The 24885-nt window shown below is 40.8% G+C and overlaps 1 protein-coding gene and 1 pseudogene across 4 annotated transcripts in view; both read right to left on the reverse strand.

Moving 5' to 3' along the window:
• Positions 1–21446, reverse strand: part of DGKH (diacylglycerol kinase eta) — a 209440-nt gene extending 187994 nt beyond the window's left edge. For 2 of the 4 annotated variants that reach the window (XM_045839174.1, XM_045839170.1), the window contains exons 1-2: positions 21052–21303; positions 13686–13889 (exon numbers count right to left, since the gene is read on the reverse strand). In XM_045839174.1, the coding sequence (XP_045695130.1) occupies positions 13686–13889; positions 21052–21111 (264 nt within the window). In that variant the 5' untranslated portion in view covers positions 21112–21303. The other 2 variants (XM_045839171.1, XM_045839172.1) reach the window with 2 other exon arrangements.
• A 304-nt stretch (positions 21447–21750) lies between these two features.
• The window catches only part of LOC123818678, a 101790-nt pseudogene continuing 98655 nt past the window's right edge, over positions 21751–24885 (reverse strand).

A 24885-nucleotide genomic window follows, 5' to 3' on the forward strand; every position in this document is an offset into this window, starting at 1 on the left:
TCATTGAGCCCAGCTCTTGCTTATTTGAGAGGATTTAGGAAGTTGTGAAGCTTGAGGAAGGCCAGCCATTCATATGGAAAAATCTCTTTACAGCTCTGGTAGGCCCATAAATTGAATGAGATGGAGTCTCAGGGGATCTCCAGGGTGGGGAAAAGTGTTAGCCAGATTGATGAAGTCTCAGATATGACACCTATCTGTTGGCTCTGTGGATCTGTGGGGCGAAGGTTCAGAAAAGAGATGCCTGCCTTTCTGTCTCCTTGAAAGCTTACTCCCAGATGCCATCCAGATGCCAGACACTTGAGTTTCTCCCTGTATGCCACTGGTGCCATTCAAGCTGCTACACTGGTGCTGGCACTCAGGAGAAGTGAGTCAGGGTGTGTGTGTGGGCTTTTTAAGGGAACTGCCTAGAACTCCAGAAGTTTCTTCCACCAACTCAATCCCCACTGGTTTTTGCAGCCAGCAGTTATGGGGACTTATCTTCCTGGCACTGAAACCCTGGGCTGGGGGTCCTTACGTTTGGCTGGAACTCCTTGTTCCCAAGATATCCTTCTTGAATTTTTATCAACCAAATGTGGATGTGGAACCAGCCTGTTCCACATCTCTGCCCCTCCTACCAATTTGGATGGATGTGGTTTCTTTAATTCTGTAGTTGTCAGACTTCCATTCAATTCGATTTCTGATAGTTCTGAGTGATGGTTATTCTACAGTTTAGTTGTAAATTTGATGTGGTTGTGTAAGGAGGCAATTTGTGTTTACCTATACCATCTTCTTGACCAGAAGTCCCACACATATTCTTTAAAAACCTGGTTGTAGAATCATTTTATTAGAGATATGTAGTTGAGAGCCACCAAAAAACTTTGGATTTTTCTACCCATCAGAATAACAGCTAAGAACAACCACTCAATCACATCTGAACAAATAAAAATAATAGATAACCTGATTCTATGATACTTTGGAAGTATTTCAACAGATGCCCATTTTAACAAGAGGACTGTCTGAAGTACATGCCATTTATTCACTCTTCAAAAATAGTTTGGATTTTATGACCAGATTTTGCCATAACTAAAACTGCCTTACTTAAGTCCCTGCAGAAACGCTGTCCAGAAGTTAGTTAGGATTATATCCGGACCTTATACGGAGGGCGTGATGAGGACACTGCTCGTGTACGTGTTATGATATAGTCAAGGGGAGCGTCTGCTTCATCCCTCTGTTGACTCCCACATGGAAGACAACACATGTCTTTGAGACCTAGGAAAACTTTTTTCCTTCTAAAATCTAGAGGGCTTTTTCACCACTGACAATAGAAATTTTGTAAATGAGCTTGTTGCCTTGGTTGCCAGAAAACCTGCAGCCAAATTTATAACTCATCTTTAAATATATTCGTATATACAGAGAGAGAGGGAGACCAGACAACCTGCTCTATAGACTAACCTAACCTTCCTCTTGGTCTCATAGTCCTATCTGTATTTTACCTAAGCTTAATACACAGTATAGAATGTACACCACTTTGAATATTTTCAGAAATGTAGGGAAATAGTATATAGAAATAAATCAGAGAGAGAAATAGGAAACAGTGGGTATTCCAGGTCAGTGAAATAACACATGCAAACACTTGGAGGTAGGACAGTACCTGCCTTACCTTGGCAACAGAGAATAGTTTGACATAACTGGCCATAGGATGACAGTGACAGAAAACAACTGGCATACCAAGGCACTGACTCTGCCTGGGATACTCTGACACCAGATATCTGCATGGCTCAGATCTCTGTTTAAACATTACCTCATCAAAAAGAGTCCTTCCTGGACCAACCAAAATACTTAACACACATGCATACACACACCAGTCCATCACTCCCTCCCCCTCAACCTGTTTTATTTTCCTTCGTTATGCTTGGGAACATATGCTATATTATATATTTATTTACATGTTTATTAACTTCTCTCTCAATAGAAAATAAGCTATCACAAGCAGGATTTTTTTATGTTAATTTGCCATTAAAACACAAACAATAGTACTCAAATATTGGTTGAATGGACAGGTAATTTAGTATCATATTGAGAAAGACCTACCAAGCTGTGCTAAGAAATTTAGACTTTATCCCACTAATAATGGGCAATGCCTAAAAGTTTATTTAAAATGTATTATGATCATACTTCTCCTTTATAAGATAATGCCTAGAGAAGGAATAGAGAATTACTACAGAGAAAATTCATGGCAAAATCCAAATGATAAACGATGCAAGTTAAGTAAAAGTTAGGGTAAGCAGCAATGGAAATGGAAACAAAGAGATGAACTCACAACAAACACATGCAGCAGACAAAGGAAGAGTGTATCATAATAGTTAAATCAGGCAAGAAACAAGTCACCTGATGGCTGAGTGGCCTTGGGCAAGTTATCTAGTCCTTGGGTTCCTTGTTTCTAAAATGAGGGTAATTGTACCTACCCACTTGTTAGTTTTATTGTGAGGATTAAATGAGATGATGTATGAAAACACAGAACTGAACAAATTTGGTGAATGCTGACTGAGCCCTGTACACTGCTGTATCCCCAGGCCCCAGCATTTCCCTACCCATAGTAGGCAATGAATGCATATTTGCTGAAGGCAAATGAGTTCATGGAGATAATTAGCAAGACAAAAAGGCAAGCTTAACTACTAAGCAAATCCTTCCACAAGATAGAAAAGTAGTGAAACAAAATCTGGCCCAGAGGTGGAAAAACTGTGTACATACCCACTCAGTTTGAGAACGTAGAAGCTGAGATGGAACTATGGTTAAGTGAGTTAGCAGGCAAGGGAAAACATAGGTCCAAATCTCAGGAGAAAGAGTGCTGCATTCTTTCTGATAGTTGAAGCCTAATCTAATCCATCAGATCCACTAAGGAAGGCACAAATTGAATTAAAATAGAATCCTAAGAAACAGAAACATTCAGCATTACCAAAATGAATCAGAGATAGCCCTGGCTGGAGTGCCCTAGTCACCAGTTCAATTCCCAGGCAGGGCACATGGCAGGGTTACAGGCCAGGTCCCCGTAGGGGGCACACGAGAGACAACCATGCACTGATATTTCTCCCTCTCGCTTTCTCCTTCCAATCCTCCCTCTAAACATAAATAAATAAGTAAATAAGTAAATAAATAAAATCTTAAAAAAAAAGAATGAGGGATGGGGCAGTAAAAACATATTAAGAATGAAAAATAGAAATTTAAACCTTGAAAGCAAAACGGGAAGATATGAAGGGAAAAAGGGGGTCAACAGTGTCAAAACTGGCAAGGAATAATACAATAAAGTGAAAACTAAAAGAGGCCACTGGATTTTGGCAATTAGATCATCAGTGATTCTTGCAAAAGTTTTCGTGACATGGTTGGGGAAAAAAACAGACAGTTTGGATTGAGGAGAAAATAGGAGTTGAGGAAAGGGAGACTGGGAAGTATAAGGAAGGTGATCTCAAGATCAAGATTTAGCCACAAAAGCACATAAAAGCCTACTTGGCCAATTATTTCCATTACCACCTCCAAGTGGTCATTCCCTGACCCTTGTAACATATGTTACAGTTGGCTCTAACTAAAATCATCAAACAGAGCAAGCCTATCTTCATTGCACCTGCAGTATGAGTTTTCACATGTCCAAAGGGTCCTTCATGGTAGCAAAGACATTTATTACAAAATACTGATGTGTAAAAATTTAATAGTTTTTTCTCTTTTTTCAAACAGAAAAGTTAAGTCAATCATATAATGCACATGCATATAACCAGCACCTAGATCCTACAATTAGCATTTTTCTATATTGGATTTATCACATATCTATCCATTTGTTCATCCCTGTATTATTCATCCAAACAATGGTACATGTTCCTCTGGCCTTTATTTTCTGCAAATTGGCAGATGGATCCAGCTGCCTAATCAGATTCAGGTTTGATCTCTATGGCGAGATAAGGTGGTAGTATAGTTTCATCATGAGGCACATGATACCTTTTGTAAAGACAGATTTCTTATTTAGAGCAGGTTATAATAGTTTTATCAAGCCCTAAATAGTCTATATATCCTACTGATCAAATTATTTAGAAAACCTGTAAATCAAGAATAATTAAGTTATTGCAATTTTATACCAATTTTTAAAAATAATTCTAATGATCAGAGCTACAAAAGCATACTCTGTATTTCTTTTTTAAATTACATTTTATTGACTTCTTTAATCCTCATTACCACCTCATTCCAAGGTAGGAATCACTATATCTATTTTACAGATGAGAAATCTGAAATTCAGAGAGATGAAGTCTATTGGTAAGAGTATGCTTACTGCTTTTAGCAAACAAAGTTCAAAGCTCAGGGGCTTATTTTCCTTCTTGTGTCACAATGCAATGTGATTTGGAGGCAGGAGCATTAAAGGCTCTGCTCCATAAAGTTGTAAGCATTCCAAACTTCTTCCACTTGATAATCTACATTTAGCTGGCAGGTGAGGGAAGAGAGAGCATGGGCGGCCCCCAACACAGCTTTAGAGGCCAAGTGACAAACATCACTCCCACTCATATTCCACTGGCCTGAACTCAGTTACACTGCCCCACCTATCTGCAAGGGGTAAATGAAGTCTAAAGGTAGGCCAGGAAGAACAGGAGAAACACAGATACTGATGAACATGACATTTTCTGTAACATTAAGTAACATGACTAAGGTCACTTAACAATACATGCAAGAGCTGTAAAGTGAACCTAACTATTCCAAGGAACCTTGCTATTCTATGCTGCTTCTATTTCATTTCATTGAACCCAACCCTCAATTTCAGCATTTCTGCAAATGATGACAATGAATGGTTATAATGTGTTTGTATTTTTCATCTATCTTTTATTGTCTGTCCCGATATTCCCCTTTTCAAATCAGTGGTTATGTCTCTGAGGTGCATACACATAAACATAAAGTTTGGAGAGCCCTCTAAACCCCATCCATGCTATGGAGTACATGAACCCCACACTAAGAATTCTTCTCTATAGTACCCTACTTTCTGACGCAATTAATTTACTTCCACTTTCTACCTGCTCCCCCTAACAGCTCCCCCAACCCCATTTCAGCCCCACCAACTCCCTCTTTGTTGTAGCTTCTGTCTCTTGGTCTTTGCAGATGCTGTTCCTTCTACCTCTGCTGCTCTTTCCCCAGAGGTCTGCACGGCTCATTCCCTTACAACCAGTGCTCAGATGTGACCTTCTCAGGAACACTTTCCCTTCCCACCTCACTCCCACTCCCATTAGTGCTTTATTTTTCTTTATAGCACTTCTCACCTTCTACCACATTATGCAATTTACACAAGTCTGTAAATTCTTCTTGCATTAAAATGTGAGCTACATGACAGTACAGATTTTTGGCTATTTCTTTTTTCTATATAGCTCTATCCCTGGCACCCATGACAGTGCTTAGAACGCCATAAAAACCTTTCTGAATGAACTGACGGGCAACAAAGGAGTAAAAAAGAGAAGCCATACATGGGTAGATGCATGGTACTGGCATTGTTCTAGTTCTAAAGCCAATTCGCAGGAGTCCACTGTGCTTCACAAATTACAGAGATATTATACATTCATATACATAGAAATAGCAAAACATAATTTTAAAGTACTATATACGTCAGTACAAATAACCCGATTCAAAATAGTATACCCGCTGAGGTATACAACAACTTGGAACCTTTTCTTACATCAATAAAAGGGAGCTGGAGAAAGCTGGTCCCCAAAAATGTCATTTTCATTCCTTAGCTAGTTAAAAATAAATTTTACTCATATTTTTTCTTCAACTATGCCTGAATAGGCTGAAAGGAAAATTACTTCATATAATTCTTTTTAACACTATATCATGACCTTTTAAAAAATAGCTTCTTACCTCATGGAAGTGAAACTAAAAGTTTTCTTTGACAACCTACTTGAAGAGTTTAAAACCTGTAAGGAGTTCTTCTAAGTGTATCCTAAACATGTTTTCAAAGAACTCCATGATTTTCCTAACAGTAATTAAAATTAACATAAATATCAACTGAAATTTTTTATTCCAAATTTTACTTTTCATACACATACTCTTGAACATGTCACATAAAACATGGGATTCGAATGCAAAAAGGCATTATGAAACTTGAAACATTGGAGAGAAATGTTCACAGATTTTTAAAAATACTAACAAAGTATACTAAAAACACTAACAAAGCAAGGCAGGAAGGAGGAGAAAGGGAGGGGGAGAAGGGGAATGAAGTTAAGGGAGAGAAGGAGGAGGGCAAGAAGTGGGCAAAGGGGAAGAGAAGTAAGGACACACCCTGCACACACCCATACAGTACACTGCAAATGCAAAGTTCCAAACCCAAGAAGCTTATGGAACTACTCAAAGGAGGCGTCTGGAACCCCTCCATTGTATCCACTCTGCCAAGGTTAATGGTACAGCAGTCAGAAGACCTGATTATGAGTTCCAGGCCTGCCATTTACTCAGCAAAGAGTCAAACTCAGTCGTAGTTTTAGATTTGTAAAATTCAAATAATTTCACAGCACTGTTAGATAAGATCATGTATCAAAAACTACTGTATAAACAATAAAGTGCTAAGTAGAAAGGCATTTTTAAATTTCTGACATAAATGCTCCATGCTTATATAATAAAAGATTTACTACACTGAATTATGTTCTAGTGGTTTGAAAATGTCCTGGTATTCAAACAGTACTGCAATATTAGAGATCCTAGCTCCACACCTGATAAAGTTAGTCGTATTTCCTTGGTATCAAACAAGAGCCTAAGAGTCTTTCAACTATCCTCACAACAAAAAGCACAGGGGAGGAAATTATTACCATATATGTTCATTTGAAAAAATAAACAACAATCTAAAATAGAAACAATATACACTGAATCCTAAATTAAGGCTATTATTAATAATGATTATTGACAATGTTAAACCACTTAACAAAACCAAAAATACAAATGTGTTTTCAACTATACATTCACAGAGAAAAATACTTGGTACCTGACAAGACCAAACACATTTACCAAGGGAAAATGTAATGTTCTAACATGCTATAGTTTTTGTAAAGGTCTATTTTCAGACATAAAACAAACCCTTTAATTAAAACCTTTGCTTATAAACACATTTCCTGAGAAAGTAAAGCCTAGCAAATCCAATATGAGTGAAACAACTGTACCCTAGAAACAGACAGGAGCCATTTACAGCAGTAGTTTCACATAACCTTTCATCAACTCCCACCACGGCGGCAAACATGCAACCTTAAGCTGAGTGAAAGCTTTCCAAATTTAGATACTTTCAAATAATGCATCTGAAGTTATATGTAAAGGTTTAGTAAATTATTTATTATGCCCCTTATCTTTAATAATGGGATATCATGTTTAATTGGCAATCAAAATGGAAAGAAAGCTGTTATACCATATATTACTGTACCAAGACTCAAAGTTTCCAGTCTATATTTAGTTCACATTAAAATGGAAGCAAAGACGCAAACCAAGCTAAAAATAAAACGTTCTACAAAGATGAGATTTTTAAATGGACTGAAATCTAGCTTTATTTGGTCCATTACATGCTGACTGAATTTAGCAGTACCTTAACTTCACAGTGCTTTGCAAATCTAATTTTCCACCATGTAGAATAAGGGTCAGCAAACTACCTCCCATAAACCAGGGCATATGGGCATATCCTTCTGGCACCTGATTTTGTACAGCCATGAGCTAAGAAGGTTTTTACATATTTAAATGGATTTTTTAAAAGAATATTTCTCAACACATGAAAATTTTTTAAGTTCAAATTGCAGTGTATTTAAAGTTCCGCTGGCACATAGCCACCCTCATTTCCTGAAGCATGGTCTCTGGCTGCCTTTTATACAACAGGAGAGCTGGGCAGTTTTGTCTCATAGACTTTATGGCCCAGAGCCGCATATACTTACTACCTGGCCCTTCACAGAAACAGCCGACTTCTGCTCTAGATGAATGTTAATTATTCTTATTTTTCAAGATATCTTCATGCTCATCACCTATCAAAATGTAAAAGTTCCTACTTGCCTCTCCTATCACATTGAGTTTCTGAACAATAAACCTGTCAATATTATTTTATTCACATTTCTTAACAATCTTCTGGCCATGGCTTGGTTTCTCATTCTATTTGGATCATTACCCAATCCAATGATTCCACCCAGGACTGTTAGTAAAAATTTTAAACAGTATTTTCTAATCTATGCTATTTCTATTTTAAATGCTGGATGTAAACCATCATAACCCACTAATGTGCTGCCACAATTTGAAAAATACAAAGCAATTTTTCTCTGGTCCACTTTACCTACAGTTTATGATAAAAGATGTGTTTTAAATGTACAAACTGCCTCTCATACAGCAGTAAAAAAATAAAAATCAATATTTCTATATACTGCCTTACCATAAAGGTATAAGAGTTTATTCTTATATCCTTCATGCTGAATAATAACCAAGGTACTAATTGAAAAATGTGATTATCCTTTTCTTAATGGACTTAGAAAGATCTCTTAATTCAGGTACAATGTCTCAAAGCTCTGAAGAGCTTTCCAGTGTTTTACTTAGGCAGGTTTAACCTAAATTCAGACTCATTTAAAGATATTCAAAATTAAGTGTGGGAGACATAAATGTCAAAAAATAAATGAGACCATAATAAACCCATTAGGATATATTTTTGATACATGAAGCTTCAAGACTTTGGTAGTCATGAGTCAATGTCAGAAAATGTAACTGAGATGCTTCCCATTTGTTTATACTATTAGCTTAAAATGGGTGAACAATCCTAGACGATAAACCCGACCAGAGGTTCCTCTAGCCATTCCCTGCAAAATAAAAGGTTATGATATTTATGGGTGAACAAAAAGCAAACACATCCTCCTTCACATCATGTTCAAAATCAAGCTGGAGTTTGTGTTGGCATTGTTTCAGAAGGTCTCATTCTCAGAAAGTACCTGTGAAATTCTCTATAATCATACATCAGAATGTAAAGTCAATGACTTCAGGACAGGATTAAGACTTTAGGAATACCAGCCAAGGGTAAAAAGAGAGAAAGAGATAACAATTAGTTATAGCTCCCTTTGACTTCCCCACATCAACACTATTTCCACTTTTATATATGTTTTTCCACTCTTTGGAGAAATAGAGGCAGGCATAAAATGGTCTAGTGCACAGGTAGCAAACATAAGGCCTATGGGGCGAATCCTCCACCTTGTTTTATCCAGCCCAGCACCTTGTTTCTACCCTGAGGCAGCGCCAAGCTCTCACTTAACTGTTAAGGAGTAGTTACATTTATACAGTCCTAAAATTACATTTGGCCCTTTGAAGGCCGATGTGGTCCCCAGTGAAAATGAGTTTGACACCCCAATCTAGTGTTTAGCACCTGAGTAGCTAGATGAAACTATCTAAAATTCCACTAAGCTATTACAAAGAAAAGAATCAAGTGAAAAACAGAAAGAACACCAAAGACAAAGAAACCCGGGAAGAAATGGATAATGAAGAAATATATATTATGGGAATATGAGCAGGGTCCTAGAAAGTATATGAGGATTTTATTAAACCACACTAATTTTAAAAGCATGCCAGTCTTTTTCTTCACATAAAAAGCCATCATATCCAGCAGGGGAAAATAAAACCTGAGATTAGTGCTGTCCTAAAATAACACCTATTTTTTTCCATAGGGAATTGTTTAATTAAATGAAGATACATCACGTTGGGTTAAACCATATGAAACTTCTCATTTTTGTCAATTTTTTCCAGCTTTATTGAGATGTCATTGACAACTGATATTGTACATATTTAAAGTATACAATGTGATAATATGACAGACATACACACTGTGAAATATTATCAAAATTAAGTTAATTAATATATCCATCATCTACAGGGACCTGTGTTGTGTGTGGTGAGAGAATGCTTAAGGTTGCCCTGTCTGGTGTGGCTCAGTGGATTGAGTGTCAGCCTGCAAACCAAAGGGTCACTGGTTCAATTCCCAGTCAGGGCACATGCCTGGGTTGTGGTCCAAATCCCCAGTTGAGGGGAACATGAGAGACAACCACACATTGATATTTCTCTCCCTCTTTCTCCCTCCCTCCCCCTTTCTCTAAAAAACAAACAAACAAACGCTTAAGATCTAGCCTCTTAGCAAATTTCAAGTATATAGTTTTATTAACTGTTAGTCACTATGTTGTACAGCAGCTACCCCAAATTTACTCATCTCATAACTGAAAGTTTCTACCCTTTGACAGACACCTCCTCATTTTTGCCACCTCCCAGCCCCTGGTAATTACCATTGCACTTCTGACCATTTTTGGCTACCGACATAGCAACGGCATTTAGTTCAACCTAATATAATGGAATACTTTGCCATCAGTAAAAAGAAATTATCTCCATGTCATATTTCAAAAAAACAAGACACAGCATGTATATAGAATGTTCCCATTAATATTTTTTAAAGAAATATGTGTATGTGTATAAAAATTTTCTAGAAGCATGCCAAGAAAATGTCCTCTGAGAGGGAGAATAGGAAGTCTGAGGTGAAACAGAGATTTCTTTTCATTGGATATCCTCCATTCACCAAATACCCTCTCTCACACTCTCTGAATGTCTTATTGTATGATGAATTACTTTTTTGATTAAAAAAAGTCTAGACATTTTTCAAATGCCACAATAAATTAAGTTTCCTTACTAACATTCAAATTATTTAAATATTAACCAGTATTTACAACAAAAGATAATACTTCAAATAAGATAATTACTTAAAGTTAGTGGCCTTTTTTCACTCTAAACCTAAACTAGATGCCAAATAGTTTTTAGGACCCTAAAGGTTTTAAAGACAACTAAAATAAGCACTACATCTTAACAATAATATCTATATATACACACACATAGCATTATATGTAAGTACATACCATGTATAGTCATTCATTTCAGAACTTTTTTTATCTCTATGTGTAACTCATTCTGCTGTAGGCCCTCTGTACATCTACAAATACATGCTTTATAAAGAGCATACACATGCATACTATAGTATACAAGCATGTATACATGTGTAGGTATGTGTACATGTGCCACACATGCCATCCCAGGCTACGACTCAACCAGAATCAAAGATGTGACTAGTAACCATAACCTGTCAAACATGGTGGCCTCTCTATCTATGTTCAGGATGTTGGAGCAAGAACTACTGCTGTCTTAAAAACCACTAAGTCTTGGCTTAGTCCTGAAGCCTCTTCTCCTCCAGGATCTTACATATCTGTGGTATCTGTCTTTTTCGAAACATCTTTTTCCCTAACTATTATCTGGATCACAATGAAGACTGGGAACCAATATTAAATCTAGCAGTTCTCATTCTATTAATTCCTCACTGTTCTTGCCCTTTTCCCCGAGAATTAGCATACATGCTGAAGAAATACAACAAACAAGATCTGTGGCATACATGAACTGTCTGGATTGGGGGATATGGGCAGGCAGGGAGGCTGAGGCTCACTGCTCTCAGCAGTTTTAGGCCCTGGTGTCAGGTGTGCTTATATGAAAATACCGATTAACTTATATGCACTTACACATACTAAAATAAACTGCAAAATTTCTGAAATTACATACATGTTGGGAAACTTTTTACATTTTTTACTTTATTTTTAAAGACTTTATTTATTTTTAGAGGGGGAAGGGAGGGGAGAGATGGGGAGAAACTTCAATGTGTGGCTGCCTCTTGCACTCCCCCAACTGGGGACTTGGCCCACAACCCAGGCATGTGCCCTGACTGGGAATCGAACTGGAGACCCTTTGGTTTGCAGGTGGGCACTCGATCCACTGAACCACACCAGCCAAGGCACATGTTGGGAAATTTAAGGAACATTTCATTTAATGATCGCTAATGATCTATATTCATAGCAAAACATATGTATTCAATATTTTTATCACAAAGGTGAGAAACTAATAATAAATGTGCTTTTTGAATTTACTCTTAGTCTCAATAAACATGCTTTTCTCCCACACCATAGGTAATATCAAACTTAAAGAGTAGCTATTACTCTTTAAGCTATGAGTTCATGAAATCTACAAATTTTAGTGGTACTCCCAGTAAATTTGTTGTTTTACTATACTCAATTTAAATTAGAGCTATCTCTAAATTTTCTTTCAAACTGTATTAATTTACTGGATAATCTTAATATAAGTATGCATGGAATGTTAACTTTATATAAATACATAAAATATACTTTTTAAAAACCTGCCATTGTGCCCATTAATAACAATTTTATGAACTATTCTTAAAAATTAAGATTTAGTGTTGCAGGTTCGATTCCCAGTCAGGCCACATACGTGGGTTGCAGGCCACGGCCCCCAGCAACCGCACATTGATGTTTCTCTCTCTCTCCTTCTCCCTCCCTTCCCTCTCTAAAAATAAATAAATAAATAATCTTTAAAAAATTAAGATTTCAAATGTTAATGAGACTGTTAGAAAAGTTTCTATCTTGTTAGCCTTAATCTTCTAAAGACATATTAAACCCCATACCCTTAATTTATCACAAATGATATAAAATTCAGAAGTGTCACTATAAAAGGAATTAAAAGATGTGCTTTTAAAAAATGACTAGAGCAATCCTTTACTTTTTAATAACATTGTGTGTTCTTACACATATTTATTTTACATAAACAGGAGGCAGCCTAATACAAACTGAGTCCATAGGCATATAATAAAAGTTATATTTTCAAATAGGGGGTCTATTGACCTTAGAAAACAAATTCTAATAAAAATGTAGAATAAATTAATCTTTGTAGAACACAAATCCAATGATTTTATCAGTTCATTTTTCAAATTCCTCATTAAAGTCTCCCAGTGATAACAGACTCTATGACGAAAATTAGAAAGCATAAATTATCCTTCAGTCCTAAGAATTTGCTATGTGTATGCTCACGACCAAATGAAAACTCTCAACTTTGAGCTCTGACAGATCAAAAGTACCTGCTAGATAACAAGAGTAAACACAACATGCTAATCTCCATATAATACAAAGATATTACTTTTCACTATTAAAAATAACCATAGATATGTTGGTAAAATTTGAACTATGCACTTAATGGGAAACTACAACTGGAAAGCCTAGCCTGCTGCTATTTGCAAAGCGCAGGGTGCGGATAACCGGGAGTATCATTTACCAATGGTGTCGCACAAGGCTTCCGCCTTCCAAACAGCAACAGGAGGCAAAGGGGCTGTGAGGTGTCAACTGCCCACCCTGTCAAAACGGGCCAGAGAAGGGGCAGACTGCTACCTGCTAGAAGGGAAGGTGGAGGGGCACTGGAGCCCTGGCTCTTCTCCCTGCACAACACAAACACCCCACCGAACCATTACTCCAACCATTCATTACGCGGCAGGGAGGATCAAAAATAAAGATTCCTTTTAAGTTCCCCAATGGGAACTCAACAGCTCCTCTCTTTTTCCCACGCTCCCGCCCGGTCGCAGCTCTAAGCACCAGACCCCCTGGAGTCCACCCCTGCTGCCTCCTACTGGCGCCCAGGAATCCCTTCCAGTGGCGCCCTGGTCTGGCTCCGGTGGGCTCTGGCCGCGCCCGCCCCCCCCCCTCCACCCGCCCGTCGGTTCCCCACACTTCCCGGAGCGGTGCGCTCCCCGAGCCCTAGGCGTCGAGTCTCTTCCACACCCCGCCCGCTGCACCCCGCCTTCTACACTCCCCTCAAGTCCGCCTCACCTTGGTCCGGATCTGCCCCGAGGTAGACACTTTGCGGATCAGTTTCTGGGGTCCCTCTTGCTCCACTTCGCTGTCCGATGAATCCTCTCCGGGTCCTGCCGAGGCAGCGGCAGGGGTTACCACGGTGCCAGTCCCGGCGGCTGCTCCTCCTGCGGCCCCTGGAGGGTGGTGCTGGCTGCCGGCCCCAGCCATCCTCTCGGACTCCTGCGGGGACACAGCACCGCCCGGCGGGGGCGGCGGCGGCGGCGGTCAGTGGGTGGGTTCTGCCGTAGCCGGGCCGGAGCCCCGCGCAGCTGCCGCCCGCCATCTTCCGCTCCCCCAGAGGGCGCAGCGGGGAAGGGTCTGAGCGGCCCAGGCGCCCTGCCGGCCCTCCACCCGGCTCTGGCCAGACCTGGGACCCCTGCGCACCCAGCCTCTGGATGGTATACGGGTCCTGACCCGTAACACGACTAGCGCGGGCCAAGGATAGGAGTGACTGAGGAAAAGGACTTCCCACTTATCCCAGGGTCTGGGGTCCCCAGGATGGACGCGAGCGTGGGGGAAAGAGAGGGGCGTGTTAGGGGGGAGAAACCCCCGCAGCCAGCCCCAGAAAGCCCGACAGTACCGATGCTCCCCTCCTTGGTTCACGGGCAGCAGAAATAGAATGGACCCTGGGTAGAAAAGGAACCTGGAGTTTTTTCCCCACCGTGTTGGGTGCACCCCTCCACTTCCTGGACCCAGAATCTCCCCAGAGGTATTTGGGCCTCTACACAGAGTTCCCACTAAATAAAAGTCCCCTCAGTCCCCAACATGCATTTACGATGCCCCTTGCCGGTCTCACGAACCCCCAGCCTTTCTCCAATGAACCACACCTATTCCGCCTCTGCCTGGGGTTCAGGTCCTTCCTTTCAGCGCTACCGACAGTAGCATCCAGTTTCTGGGCCACCCCCACTCCCATCCGGTACACACGGAAGACAAGAGCATTTTCCGGGAGGTTCCACTCCGTCCTGATAACTTTTCGTTCAGAAAGAGCAATGCCTTTGGCTAACAGGAAACTGGAAAGGACGGGGGAGAGAACAGAAACAACAGAGTACTTGCAGCCCAAGACGACAGAACCCAAAATAAAGGTCTAAGCTGAAGCGCTACCCGCGACTGCCTAGAAGAAAACAATACTCTGGAGCCCTGTGAATACCAGTGCCCGAGCACGAAAACATTGGAAGTCCTGGAAGAGCCACTCCCTAACCCGAACTAGAGCAGAAGGAAATGGGATCAACAGACTACAGCCACTGCTCACAATTCGTCCCAAGCAAGTTGGATAAGCCAACATTTGGGAATAGCAGCCTCGAGGGCCTGTTGTGCGTGCACTGAGTCAAAAAACTTGTGCAGGTGTGGGAGGCTGGGTGGGTTTAGGGGAGAAAATACAAAAATTAGATTCTTCTTGTCATCCACAGGTAACTACAAATTGGTGTTAGCTAAATTTTAAAGTCCACGTCCCGCAAAAAAGTCCCTGCCAGACGGTGGAGTCCCTTCACACTTAATAAAGCACTCTCTTTAATGTGTTCATGGGCCTTGAATACCCATTTGTATTTTTTCAGTTGTCATGACCTACTTTTTCAGTTGATATAACCTTTAATGGTAGTCCAAACTAAGACTCTATTGGGGTTTTTTAGTTGCAATACTACTCCCAATAATTTTACTGCTTTGTCAAAAAAACTAACAGTTCTAAGAGATTTTAAGAAACTGTTTCAATCCCAATAATGTATATACACACTGTAGATGGAATGCATTGATAACTTAAAAAGTGCTGGTTGTCTGAATTTTCAAAGACAGGAGATTGCCAACATGCAGTACTAATTGATATAGAGGTTACTTCTGCAACTTCAGTTGTCTTCTTTAGTCAGGGAAGGAGTTGGGCAAAATAAACTTTAAGCACTTTATACCTCTGTAAATATGTAATTCTATCTACAAACAACATTACTGTGAGCAGAAATAAGAGAAAAAATAACTAATCCAAATAATGGCCTTTATCCCAACCTAGCTCTTCACTCACTGATAAGTCCAGTGGTTCCGCAATGTAGACAAGAACACCTAGAAAAGAGCCCCGGGGCGGGGGGGGAGGGCCTAGTTCAATTCTCTTTTAATGAATATAAAGAAACTGAGGCCCCAAATCAAGCACTGGAACCAAAGTCAAAAATCATATGATTCCTACCCTGACTGGTGGCTTAGTGGGTTGGGTGTCCTCTGAAAATGGGAAAGGTCTCCGTTTGATTCTGATCAAGGCATATGCCTGGGACGCAGACCAGGCCCCCAGTTACGGGGGGCAGGAGGGGCCACCAGGCTACTGATTGATGTTTCTCTCCCTCTTTCTCCCTCCCTTGACCTCTCTCTAAAAATAAATAAGATCTTTAAAATGAAAAAAAAAGTATGATTACTATTCTAATGTTCTAATCACTTAACTACACTATATAACAAGAGTTAGTCTGTCAATTATGTTTCTATTCATACTTGAGGCTTTCAAGTTTTATATAGTAACATTCTTCCAGAATCCAGGCAGAAAAAGAATGATTAAACTGAAAGGCATTGTTTAATACCCATGCCTATTAATTCTGTGATCTTAACAAGAGAACAGAATAAATCTTTCTCTCTGATTCAAACAGTTACTGCTTAAAGATATTTTAAAATAGTTTCAAGTACAAGAGCTGGACAATACCTCAAAGTAAAGGTATTCATTACTTCATAAACATGTAACCCTACAGTTATCCCTGCTCTTCAAACACTCCTGAAACAAGTTCTAAAACTTGGTTATGACTTTGAAAGCACAGCCAGTCTTAGCCGACTCATGCTAAATAAATGATCCCTGCTCTACAATTTCCCTAGCACATAGAACACTCAGACTGGAAATACTGTGTAGGAAGGAATGTCACTTCATTTCCCACAAAAGACAGCTTATGAAAACACCCTCTTTTCTTCAATCATCTCTACTGAAGAGTAATTTTTCAAGTAATCCCTAATTTAAGGTACCTGACCCACTAGCTTCTTCTCAGGTCTTGTCTGTAAATTAGGAGTTTCCAGAATGAACAACCAATCTGTATACTGTCTATCTGCAATGCACTCCACTTCCTTTAAAATGTAATAGCAATGTCAAGAGCTCAATATTTTCAGCCATTTTAATGCAGCTCAAAATGGTAACTGACATGAATTTCAAATATGCGGTATATTACATTATTTCTTTGATTTACATGACTTTCTTGACATTTTCCTTACTTGGTGTTTTCATATTTTCAAGTAATTTCTTAGATATGTCTTACACAATTCTTTTATTATTGTTACTTTGAAATCTTTGGAACATACCACAAAAACACTATTGAAAACTTAGACATAAGCCATGCAGACACTGCATTCACGACGAAATGGAAATAGAAGCTACCACTAAATCAGGTTTCTACTCAACAGGGCTTCCTGCCCCATTAAAAAACAAAAACAAAAACAAAAAAAACAAACCTATTACACTGGGTGTATATATAAGTAACAGCCAGTTCTCGTTCCCATACCAACTTTATGAATATTAGCATGTTACTATCTATAAACATTTTGAACTACTATTGATCATTGTAACAAGAGGTTTATTATCTATTCGACTTTTTAATCCTGTATGCTCTATGGCTTTATGTTAATATTTGATTATAAACATGTAGAAGTCCACATTTTTATCCTGAAGAACCCAAGTAGACACTTAAAAAACAGACATGTTCTGAAACTCATGTTCCTAACCAATGGGAATCATGCAAAGAACACTGGAGGTGGAACAAGTACAGGCCTGGTTTCATCCAAACTTCAAAACTACTTCCATAATACACTGTTACATATTTAGAATTTAACATTCAAAACTTTACTGTATTAAAGTTGTCTTAGTTGTTACCTGAATGAAAAAGATTGAGATTAATCCTGACATCAACTGCATGTATATATATGGTCAGCTCTGCACCTAAGGTAAAATCCTTTCATCATCTAGACCTAATTCACAAATATACATACAACCTCTCATTTATATTTTGGCCCCTTTTCCTTTGAAACACTTCTTGCCTAGTTTTCCATTAGTTCTGAATAGTTTCATTAGAGCCAACTAGACATAAAAATCATTTGGACAGCTCTGACCAATGTGGCTCAGTGAGTTAGCTGGGCATCTTCCCACAAAGTGTAAAGTCACCAGTTGGATTCCTGGTCAGGGCTTGGTCCTGTAGGAGTGTTTAGGAGAGGAACCTGATCAATGTTTCTCTCCCTTCTCTTTCTCCTTCCTTTCCCCTCTCTCTAAAAATAAATACATATAAAATCTTTTTAAAAAATCATTTGGACATTAAAAAAATTTTAATAAGTAAAATATACCCTAACATCACTCCATTGTCTAAGAACCACTTTGCAAATGTTCCCACACTTTTTAAGTTTTGGCTATTATTTATGAGTAAGGGTTGTTTGGGTATCTTCCTACCCACCTATTCCCACAACCAAAATATTTTTTAATTGACTAGAAATTTAGGTAATGCCTCTATTTCCACTAACTTGACTACATTCTAAAGCTAACATTAAAGAAAATACACAGACATCTGAATGCTAACATTTATCTTCTTTCAGCCCCAACGTCCTAGCTGGGGTAATGACATGGCTAGCAGTTTATTTATATGCCCTCACTTAACTAAATAACCTAATTTCACCTTCAAATGAAAGAATGCCATGAAGTCCAGCAGCTGTCTCTCAGCTCCACACATGAATACATTTCAAGCAATAAGTGCTGTTCTATTTACTATTATTCAGCATCAATTCCCAAGATTATGTTTACTTTTCTGTGAATAGTTCCATGTAGAATCAAAACATCATATTTTAGATTCCATCGGAAAAAAGAACAAGAGTAAATCCTTAAATGTATGCTGTTATATGCAACATGGGATGATGCAACAAGATATAAGTAATGTGAACACTGCCTGTTTGATACTGGATAGCCCAGTATCAAAATCTGTATGTTTAATTTTCATAAATATAAATGAATACACTTTTATAGTACAGTATCACCTACATTTGAATTCTATACGCCTCTATTGAATTATAAAAGCAGATTTTAAATAATTGTGAAATAGATCCAAGCCAAAGCAGGTATTTTCAACCCAAGGTCTCAGAGGGCCCACAGATTGGGCTTCAGTAAATCTGTGTTTCCCCTGAAATTTTATTGAAAATTTTATATGTATGTGGTATAAGAACATTTTGGGAAGAGAGTCTATGCCTTTGATTAAATTCTTAAGGATCTCTGATTGAGCCCTTCAATGTCCAAGGACAGTTCAAGACTGCCTGATTGTAAGTAATTTTGCGTACCTTAAAAACATATTTAAACTGGTATTTTATCTGTTAGCTCCCAACGACTGAAATAATTAACATTTAAATACTTTTTCCCTAATTTATCCTTCATTTTTTCTTGTACACTACTCAATAATTTGGATAACTTACTTTTTTAAGAACTTAAATCCCCTTTATTAGTTCTCAGACTCTGCAGTCATACATGTATGTCCACAATTTCAAATAAAATCACTCTGCCAAAAGAATCATTTTATGCAACATCCCTGAGATCTCTGAAGATGCTTTTCAGCCTATTTGAATATAACATATATGAAACAAGACATTGTTTAGTTGAGAATACACACTCTGAAGATTTAAGGATTTGTGTCTATGCTGTTAGCTGCTATACCCAACAGTCCTGAAACATGATAGGTGCTGGATAAAATAACTGTTGAGTTAATAAAAGGCCTTCCGTGTTTAAAGAAAATAAATCTAACTTCTAAGAAGAGTCCTGCAGTCTGGATAAATGTCACAGTTCACTCACACATTTGTATTAGGGATCAAGTTTTAAAAGCTAATAAATAAGCACTTTCATATTTGTCATTTTGAGATGTAAAACAAAACAAAAATAAGTTTCTCTGTATATGTCTAGGCACAAAGTAGTTCTGGCACTAGCACCCTAAAGTAAAATAGATAAAACTGGGTATTTTCCATTGTGATTGGTGGTGGCTTGAAGTATCGAGGTTCAAAGACACTTTATATAAGTTTAAAAGTAAAAAAGTAACAAAAACAGGTCAGTCACTGAATTTAGTTCTCAATGATCTTTTGTTTAAACTTCAAAACTAAATTCTATGTTTAATTTCAGGATAATTTGCTCCCCAGTGATAATCACCATAGAACATGAGCAGATGGGCAACCTAACAACATGTTCAAATTTACGAAAGCAAAGACAGCTGCAGATGCAGAAGGATCAGAGTCCAAGGACACTCACGAAAGGTCGGGAAGCAGCAGGCAGAGAAACGTATTCTGGACAAAGGAGCTGGGAGTGTGCATATTATAAAAGGAAAAGGAGAACCAAGCCTGGCACCTAACTTGGAAGCTCTCAGCAGGAAGGGGGCCAGCCCGAGAAGACACGCGGAGTCCCTGGGAAAAAGAGTATCTGCACACGTTAAAAAAGAGCATGGGTGAGCCCAAAATTTTCGAGCAAGACTTTTCAGACAGGTTCAAGAACTTCACCAAGACGGAGTAGCAAACATCGAGGCAGGACGTGGAAAACCAAAATTCGATGCCAGGGAAAAGGCAGCCCACACACAGGGTTCTGAGTGAGACGGGGATTCCGGGGTGGAATCCCTGGAGGACTGTGAGGTGGTTCTGTCCGAGTTGAAAGAAAGAAGTTAAAGGATTTAAAGGAAACAATTCCAAAGCCCCCTCCTCCCGTCTCCTCCTCATTCTCACAAACACAATACGCACGCACACACTACTCTCGGTCCCTAAAATTACCCAACCTCCGCGATGCATGTGCAGCGAAATCGAGCTGGGCTTCCCGCTTCATCCCTGGTGAAATCCCTGAAGCCCAGAAAAGCCCGGGGCTTTGGCGGCGAACGGAGTCGGAGGCGTGGTTCCGCGCGGCCGGCAGCAATCGCCCGCCCCAAGCACCGATCGGCAAGAACCTGCGCGCCCAGGTGACGGCCAGGGCGCGGTCTCCGGGGAAGAAACCTGCCTCTCCGCGACCCCCAGGCAGACCCCGGAGCCTGAGTTTCTCCTCTCCTCTCCCCTACCTACGACGCTCTAAAATCAGGTCACAAAGTTGAGAAATCGAGGAAGCGCAAAAACGGGCTCCCAGGACCGTCGTTAGCAGTTCGCCAGCGGCCCCTCGAGAACCTCCGCCAGCGGGACAAAGGCGCAACGGGCGGCGCGCGAGGAGGAGCCCGGGCGGCGGAGGAAGCGCTGCCCAGGCTGGGAAGCAGCTGGGGACCTCATCCCGGGCCATTTCCTGAACGGAACACGGCCCGGGCGGGAGGAGCAGAGGCGAAGTGGGAGGGGGTGGGCGCGGCGCTGTACCCACCGGTTCCTCCCAGGCCGGGCAGCGGGCGCAGGGCACGGGGGGCACGTGCTGCGGCTCCATCGCGCCGGCCCGCGCCCGCCGGCCGCCCAAGCGCGCGGACCCGGACCGCCGCCGGGGCCGCTGGATGCACCTCCCACGCCGCGGTCCTCTCGGCCGCTGTTTCCGTAGCCCTGGCTCCCGCCCGGGGCCAGCCACCGGCCCTCCCGCCGTCTCTGGCTTCCGCCGCCTTCGCTCTCCCGCCCCCACTCCGGTCCCTTCCTCCTCCACCTCCACCTCCTCGGTCCAGCTCCGCGCGATCCGCTCCCCGCCGCGGCCGCCACCGCCGCCGCCGCCGCCGCCGCCACCTCCCACGGCCGCAGAATCCGCCCCTCACTCCTTCCTCCGCCTCCGGCTCCCTCCCATTTTCCTCCCCGCTTCCCGCCCCTCCCCCTGCCGCCCCCTCCTCCGGGCGGGCGGCCCGAGACGCACGTGACCCCCCTGTCAGGCCTTTTAAGGCACGGAACCGAAAGCGGCCGCCGGGTGGTCACAGGCACCGGGCGCCCAGGAGTGGCCCTTCCGGGCGTCGGCTGGCGGGGAAAGCCTGGGCGGGGCCGGCCGTCGTGCAGGCCACCGGAGCGACGGTGGTCGGTAGCCCCGACAGACCCCTCTTGCGCCCATCTCCTTCTCTCCCTCTCCCGGCGTGTGCAGCCTGCGGCCGCCTCACTCCCAACGCCGGCTGCCCACGCTGCAGGCACCTCCCCTGCTCTGGGTGCCGAGGCTTGAGAAGGAATCGCACTGGGCAAGACCGACTTCAACGGAGCGAGGGAGGAAACTGTACTTGCGAGCCGCTCTGGAACCAGCCGCGCCAGGGGTGGTCTATTCATTGTGATGTTAAAAAGATTGCACACCGTTTAGCTTCTGAAAGGGATTAAGTTTGAGACAGTGCTTCTTTTATTCATTTTTCATCATTAAGGGTTTCCTGGAAAGAAAAAACCAGCTAAGAAGTCGATCTGCTTTCCAGTTCGACCACTGCATTCAAATTAGGAACCCTTTGAAAACCTTACAAATAGATTTTCCGATCATCTTTTCAGGCCTCTAAGTCTGTTTCCATCTAGTTCCAATCTGAGATTGGCTTTCACATGTTATTTCCTCTTGTGGATTTTCAGGCTCTTTCTATCAGCATTTTCCTATGGCCCCTAATGATGTCAAACACAAATCACCCATTTTAAAAGCAAACTGAGAAACTGAAAACACTTACTTGATCAAGTCTACTACCTTCAGTCCTCACCTCCTCACAGCCCTGCTCTTTGGGACGTAAACTCCTATCAATCTCATCCACATCTTAATCTGCCACTCATTCTTCCCTGCAAACTGACTTGTGTGGAGCTACATAGAGAGGACCTTGAGAAAGATCATCTGTGGCTTTGAAAATGTTCTAACCCATTGGGTTTGGGGAGGAGGGGTGTCCCAATTCTCTCCTTATTTAACCTATTTGCAGCATTAGTCACTGGGTACCAGACTTTTATCCTTGAAACTATTCCTTTTATTGGCCCCTATGACACTTCATTCTCCAAGTTCTCTAACCATTTCTTCCTCAGCCCCTTTGCAACCTCTTCCATGTTGGAGTGCCCAGGTAATCTGCCCTTGGCCTGTCCCTAATGCTGCCTGGTCTGTCCAGATCCACCCATGACTGCAACTACCAACCATGTGCTAATTCATAAATTTCTGTTCCTATCCCAGATCTCCAGTTCTGTAAAGGCAATTTCTTTCCAGAAATTTCTACCCAGACATCCCAGGGGCCCTAACCTCAGCTTGACTGAAACAGAAGTTAACTTTCCTGCCAGCTGGCTTCTCTTTCTAGTCTCATTCTCTCAGTAAAATGTCTCCACAATCCACCCAGACACCCAAAGGAGATATCTGAAAATTGTCCCAGGCTCCTCCATCTCTGTCCCATTGCCTCCTCCTCACACCACATGTTCCTGTCTGTCACCTTGCCTCCATTTCAGTGTTGTTCCTGGTTTCAGGGCCTTTGTTTCAAGCCCCTGAGACAATGTATTACTTTCCTTGTTAGTCTCACTACCACTAAGCTACTCCTGCCATCTCTTAGTTTTGGCCAAAGTAAGCCTAATGCAAAATCAAGGGAGTCATTCTCTGGATAAGCCTTTCAGATGACTCCCCATTACCTGTAGGATGAAAGTCCTAATATTTTATCCAGTATCATTTCCCCAGTCTCATTGTATACTCTGAGTTCCTCACATGCAATTCCCTATCGAGCCTCTTGTTTTTATTTGTGCCCTCTCATGGAATGCCCTTTCTCTTACTCCAGCCTGTCCAAATACCTGCTCATCTTTCAAGATTCAACCTAAGAATCACCTTCCTGATGAAATTTTTTGATCCTGCTGCAGGTTAGAACTGGCCACTCTTTCTAGACTAAATGTACTCTCTGCACCATTATGCCTTAGAAGACTTTATCAAACTGATTTTTACATACAATTTCTCTAATGACATGTATCTTCCTAGTTCTCAGTACAGTTTCTGATGTATAATAGGTACTTAGTAAACATTGGATGAATTAATTATGTATTAGAATTTTGTTATTATATCTATGGCTATAGAAAAATCAGTTTCTCATGCATTATCTCATTTAACTTTCAAAATTTTGCAAATAATATTATTGTCTTTTATAGAGATGGAAACAAACTAGAAAAGAATAAAGCAATTTGCCCAAAAATCACAAAGCCAGGACTATAACCCAGTTTGCCTAAATTCATTACATTTATCTGTCCATTGGGGGTTTTTTTATAGTTTAATTCTATTTCGTATGATACAAGAGCTCTCTTTTTGTTAGTGGTTGCCTAGTATATATCTTTCCATCTCTCTATTTTCACCTATTCTGCGTATGTTTTAAGGGTCATGTAAATAACAGTTCAATTCAATATTATTGACTCATTCTGAGAGTCTGCCTTTTAGTAGTCTATTTTAATCAGTTTTCATTTATCACATATACTAACTAAGGTAAAGTTTAGTATTAGAAAGAAGTCCTTCTTCTCTGCCTTTCTCCAAACACAATGTATATTTCTCTCTCTTGAAATAGTTGTGGGAGTGGTCCAGGTTATTACTCCATATTGCTATTCTGTCCCCTAGGGCAGGAGTACTCCACTCCAGGGACTGTGCCTGTTAGGAGCACAACCACCTACAAAGCTCTACTGAGCTCCACCTCCTGTCTCCCCGACTCCGGAACTGCCCCCTACCCCACAGCCTTCCCTAAAACAGGTCCTCGGTGCTAAAAAGGTTGGAGACTCACTGCCATCTGGCATTGCCTATATCTACATGGTAGAAACTGATCAGGGAGTTCCAGCTCAAGGGAGGGCATGAAGGGCCACAAGTCCAACTTCTTAAGGCCTAGACCCAAAGTGACACACTGTTCATCTGCTCATAGCCCTTTGACCAGAACTTACTTTCATGGCAAATGAAGCCACTAGCCAGGCAGCCATGTCCCAACCACAACTGTTAGTATGGAAGACAGAGAATAGAGTTTGGCAAAAACTAGCACTCTGTGTCATATTATGATCACCATCTTTGGATTTATTACCATTCTCTAATTTCATATTATTTATCTTTCTTTTTCTTTGCCAGATTTTTTCTCCTTTCTTGCCTTCTATTAACTGAATTTTCTGTAGTATACTCCCTTTTCTAAACACTTCTACTGATTTGAAATTTATATCTTTTATTTCTATTTTTAGTGGTTACCCTTAAAATATTAACATTTATACTTAATACCCAAGATTAGTCACTATCATCATTCCCTTCCTTTAAAGATAATCTTATACAAAACAGAAATAAATAAAACTCTTT

This window comes from Phyllostomus hastatus, unplaced genomic scaffold (genome assembly GCF_019186645.2).
Source record: "Phyllostomus hastatus isolate PE091 unplaced genomic scaffold, TTU_PhHast_1.1 phas_contig_29, whole genome shotgun sequence".
Taxonomy (NCBI): domain Eukaryota; kingdom Metazoa; phylum Chordata; class Mammalia; order Chiroptera; family Phyllostomidae; genus Phyllostomus; species Phyllostomus hastatus.